This window comes from Limulus polyphemus, unplaced genomic scaffold (genome assembly GCF_000517525.1).
Source record: "Limulus polyphemus unplaced genomic scaffold, Limulus_polyphemus-2.1.2 Scaffold6713, whole genome shotgun sequence".
Classification (NCBI taxonomy): domain Eukaryota; kingdom Metazoa; phylum Arthropoda; class Merostomata; order Xiphosura; family Limulidae; genus Limulus; species Limulus polyphemus.
This window is the reverse complement of record NW_013672323.1, coordinates 6,846-12,198: the sequence shown is the minus strand read 5'-3', so window position 1 is coordinate 12,198 and position 5,353 is coordinate 6,846. Positions and strand designations below refer to the sequence as shown.

Sequence of the window (5,353 nt, the reverse complement as noted above, 5' to 3'; positions counted from 1 at the left end):
ATGTCCTATAGTGATAGACCAACACTAGGACCACAAACACTAGAACTTTCTAGTTTTGTTCAAACATACAACGAAAGAGATATACAGTTTTCCTGAAAAGTCTTCATATCTATACAGTAATTTTCAGTTCACATAAGCAATGTTAGTGCACTTTTTCCCATCTTTTGTTTATTTGTTGTTAAGCACAAAGTTACACAATGGGCTATCTGTGCTGTGCCCACCACAGGTATATAAACTCAAAATTTAGCATTATAGGCCTTCAGACTTACTGCTGAGTCACTGAGGAACGACATCTATTTGAAAAAAAACAACAACTACTTTGTTAAAAGAAGCACAATATGCCTTATAGTGACACCAGTGTTCCCTCTAAGCTGCACAACAACCAATCAAATGCAACACACTTAATTATTCCAGAAGTGCACATCCTCAGTAATGGTGAGGAGTCTCAACTGATAAATCATGTTAGAAAAACTGTGTGAAAAACATTACGAAAACAAGAGGTGAATGGGGAGTGTCACTCTGGCGGAGACAAAGGCAACTAACAAAAGTAAATAACTTAGCAACTGACTGACCAAACTTCTGAATAGTCTGATTATATAAAACTAAAGGCTATATCATGACAGAATTTTATGGAGTACTTAGATTTAAGGATTTTTCAAGAGATTTGGTTGAAATTCAAGTTGTTGTTTTTTAAAACGAAATTCAAATTTAAGGATTTTTTCAAGTTCTATGCAAATCATGTAATAACCTGAAGCAAAATGATAAGGTACAAGCTACTACTTATTTAAAAAAATTGGTTTAATAGTGATTGCTATAAATGGAGAAATTTAAAGGTAACAATTTGTTTCACCAAAAACAAAGTCGTTAAACATAAGGATTAGGAATTTGCTTCAATTATCGTCTGAATTCTGTAAGACTTTTCTACACAAATGAGGTAAACAAGCAAGCTGTTATCATAAGTATATTTATTGGTTTACTGAATATTATTGCACAACTACATGTTGCACCTTTCTTCAACACCTGTGTAAAATAAATTCAAAAAAATATATTTTTTAAAATAGAGAGGAAAAAAAAATTAAAAAAATTACACAAGTAAGATCTGTATGTTGCTGGTTTTTTTTTCCTACCCAAGCAGTTAATGTAGCAACTACACCCTGTTACAGTAATTATATACATTTACAGAAGCAAGCTGATTAAAAATCAGTTAAATACGTAAAATAACAAATTTGATTTTACAGAATTGTTCCTGTATACTTTCAGTATCCAGGTGCTTCATTTTATGACCTGTAAACTTATAATTGCAACCTTTAAAACTTTATAGTATTGTTCTTTTTTCACCAGTCATAATTCCACAAAAAACAACAACTTTCCTCTGTACAGTTACCCGTTACAGCTATCGTGAAGAAACTGGCACATTGTGTGTTGTTTTTTGTTTCTTTTTCATCTTTATATTTCAGTTATTTTCGATCTTGTTCTGAGTGTTGGTTTTGTTTCCAGTCATCAGAGGACAATGTCCGCCACTTCTCTATACCAGGAATTCCATCGAGCCCAGGACAGCTTGGAGATCTCATTAATTCTGAAATATCAAGAAAAATAATCATAAAATAACTTCAACATCAAAGTCACTTCAAATCCACGGTAAGAATAAGCTGCAATTACAGTAGCTGTGTTTGTGAGGTTCCTTAGAATGTGTCTAATCAAAGCAAACTCAATCTACAAAAAAGAGAGATCAAGCCAATTCAAGAAGAAGCATTGGATTTTTTAAACTATTTTATTTTACAATTATTGAAGACGAAAAAAAAAAATGTTTCTACAAGAAATCACCTTGAGCAGAATAAAGTGCTAGAGAATGTGACCTTCTAGGTTTTGATTCAAAACCTCTTCGAGAGAATGTACTGCTACTTGTGGCTGGGTGGTGGCGAGAGGTGAGGCTTGTCTCTCTAATTCTACACTCACTGCTGTCTTCTTCACTCGCTGTTTGTAGTAAAAAAACAACAACATTAAACGTTAAATTTACGTTGTTTTAAATATTTATAGTATAATCAGGGTTTGTACATTTAACTAGAAACAAAAAAATGTGATTTTCCAAAACTTCTTAAGGACCAACAGCTAGATTTCAAGAGCCTAAGACAAGAGGTAAACGAATATTGATTTTTAAACAGAGAATCAATGATACCATAAAGGATAGAGGTACCATGAATAGTATAGTGACATTAACAATTACATGAAACAAAGATAGTGCTCACCAAACACTTGTACATTCCTTGCAATTTGCATAATTCTTTCCAAACTTTGTTTAGTATTAAGCTGTAAGCATAACAATATGTATTTATACAATGATTTTTGTGGTTCAGCTTTGCAGTTATCATAAAGTCGGAATAAGCTACCTGAATTATTACCTTTTAGTTATATTGAAACCCATTAAAATATTTTAGTACTGGTTAGATCCTTTGATTTTTAGTAATATAAATACCAAGACCATTAATTCTCTGTAACAGCTATTATATCTGGAAAAACTCACAAAACCTAAAATTTTCATTTTGTCACACATTAAATACTAACTTTCAGTTGTCTGCATGAAGCTTAACTGATATAAAAGGTTAAAACATCATATAAAATTTATAACAAACTTGAACAGTTTGAGAAATGTGGTTGGCAAGAAGGCATAACCTGGAAGGTTTTTACTACTGAACATCTTACCTTGAATATTATGTTAAGGTGACACTTTTGCATTCCTTCTTCCACACACTAGCATCCTGAAACATCATTATAACATAATATTCAAGGTAAAATGGCCAATAATACAAACCTTCCAAACTTAAAATGTAAGTAGACAATAGCAAAAACCTCCTACATAAAAAACAAACCAACAATGAACGTATCTTATCTAGTTTTCTGCTACACACTTCTTACCGGGTGAAGAGGAGGCAATGAAAGATTCTAGCCTAGTCCTCAGACTGCTGACTTCATCCTCTCGCAGCCTGCGCTCGGCTTTCAAACTCTGGTCTAATTGTAGACACTGGATATCCAATATATTGACATGCTATATACAGATTGACAGGTCAGCTAATGTCTCATGCACAAATATTAAACTTAACACAAAATATGGGGGTAAGATCTTGCAAAATTAAACACTAAATAAACAAGAACTACTGAAAGCAACTTATTTCAAAGCATCCACAGAAACGAAAAAAAAAAGCTCTGCAAAACATTGCAGAGATGATGCTTTATGTGCTCAATGATCATCAGATCACTATAGTAGACCAGTCAACAGTAACTAAAATGTTACAGAAGAATGCAGTCCACAGTAACTAAAGTATTACAGAAAAATGCAGTCTACAGTAACTAAAGTGTTACAGAAGAGTGCAGTCTACAGTAACTAAAGTATTACAAAAAAATGCAGTCTACAGTAACTAAAGTATTACAGAAAAATGCAGTCTACAGTAACTAAAGTATTACAAAAAATGTGGTCCACAGTAACTAAAATGTTACAAAAAATGCAGTCCACAATAACTAAAGTATTACAGAAAAATGCAGTCCAAAGTAGCCAAAGTGTTACAGAAGAATGCAGTTCACAGTAACTAGTGTTACAGAAGAATGCAGTCCGCAGTAACTAAAATGTTACAAAAGAATGTTATCATAGTGATGTTTTGAGTAACGATGTTTTTTTCATAACTAATACAACAGTTTTCTCAGCAATTGTAGAATAAAAAAAATGTAACAATAAAACAATACTGATATACTTTTGATTAAAATCATTTTGAAGAGATATTTAAAAATACATGCTACTGTTTGGTTTTACTGGTTCTGGCTGTTAGCATTGGTGACTGTTTTATTTTAACAAAAAATAATGAAATTATAAATTACAATCAACTCATCACAATAACAAAAAAAAGAAGGGAGAGAGAAACAACAACAGAAAAAGGAACCAAACCCTACTGTCATTACTGCAAGTTCAGACTGGTAAGGCAGTTAAAAAAGAAAAATAATAATGTTGAAAGTAAAAGAAAAAATACCAATGTATAAAATCACAGAGACTAATGTTTGTTTGTTTCTAAAAGTAATAATCTGAGCAAAATAGAAAGAACTAAAGTTTTGGATAAAAAAGATGCTAATATTTAAAAAGAAAAAGTCTCATGTTAAGAGCAAAAATGAAAGTCTAATGTTTTAAGTAAAACAGGACTAATTTAATGAACACCAGTGTTTTTGTGGACACAAATGTCAAGCAATAAAACTGGCTCAGTTTCTTAAGATTTTTAAATAGAAGATTCACTGTTGGTTAATGATAAAGTACAACACATTAATCTACATGTTCACCAATACAATGATTACATTTTGGGCTTTAAAGGGAGTGTTGAAATATGTTGTGTAGATTTTTTGTAATAGACTGATTTTCTTAAACCTAGGATTATCAATAAGGTCCATTTTGATCCAATAAGCTTTATAAAATACACATTTTTCTGGACTATTTATGAATCAAATTGCTTTTGAGTCCATGACTTAGTTGGTTAAACAGTTACTAAAAACATACGAGTCACATAAAAAATAAAACTTATCAATTACTGCTAGGGCCTCCTATTCATTTACATATAAAATGATTGATTTTTCACTATTTAATTTGGTCAGTTCTTTTTTACACTGAATGTTGTAACAGGCAAAAATATAAAATTACTCAGTATGTGGATCCTCCGACTGTTAGTGAACAGTATAAAACACAGTTGTAATTTGAGAATCAAAAAATTGTTATATTATTACCAAGGTAGTCTTTGTATATAGTTTTCCTAACTTCTAGTTACCACTTACATTCTCAGTTAAATGAACTTTCTGAAGCAGTTCAGCATTTTCCTCTTTTTGTTCTGCTAGCTCTTGGTCCCGAAGATGGACAAGTTGCTGGAAAGATGCATGAAAAATACCAGTAAGTAAATTTTCTAATAAGATGTAATAAACAAATATTTATAATAATAGAATTTCTAAAAACTGTATTTAGGAGTAACCTGTAATTTGAATTTGTGTATTAAACGATTCACTGAAAATAGATACAAGTCCATAAAAAAGAAACCATCCAAGATACTGGATTATTTCAACTCATAATCCTGATGGCATATTAACAAACAGTTGTTACAGTTCTTTAGAATTTTAGCACAAGTCAAATAAAAGACCTCAGTAACAGCAAAAACATCATAATACTTTAAGCCTAGAAGCAACATTAATTCTTGTTTTAGCCACATGACACCCTGTAAGTAACTAACATTAAATGGGTAATAAATTTAAAATTGTTATGTGAGTGAATACATAATATCACCTCAAACAAAAGTAAATGTGCAACAAAGATACACTGTTCAGATATAATGAT

At 31.2% G+C, this 5,353-nt stretch overlaps 1 protein-coding gene across 2 annotated transcripts in view; it reads right to left on the bottom strand.

The window, feature by feature from the left end:
* Nucleotides 1-947: 947 nt before the first annotated feature.
* Nucleotides 948-5,353, bottom strand: part of LOC106474009 — a 9,870-nt gene continuing 5,464 nt past the window's right edge. For both annotated transcript variants that reach the window (XR_002613825.1, XM_013934694.2), the window contains exons 2-5: nt 4,804-4,890; nt 2,914-3,043; nt 1,825-1,974; nt 948-1,576 (exon numbers count right to left, since the gene is read on the bottom strand). Coding sequence is in view for 1 of the 2 variants with exons in the window: in XM_013934694.2 (XP_013790148.2) it covers nt 1,458-1,576; nt 1,825-1,974; nt 2,914-3,043; nt 4,804-4,890 (486 nt within the window). In the remaining variant the exon portion in view is untranslated. The remainder of the gene's footprint in view (nt 1,577-1,824; nt 1,975-2,913; nt 3,044-4,803; nt 4,891-5,353) is intronic.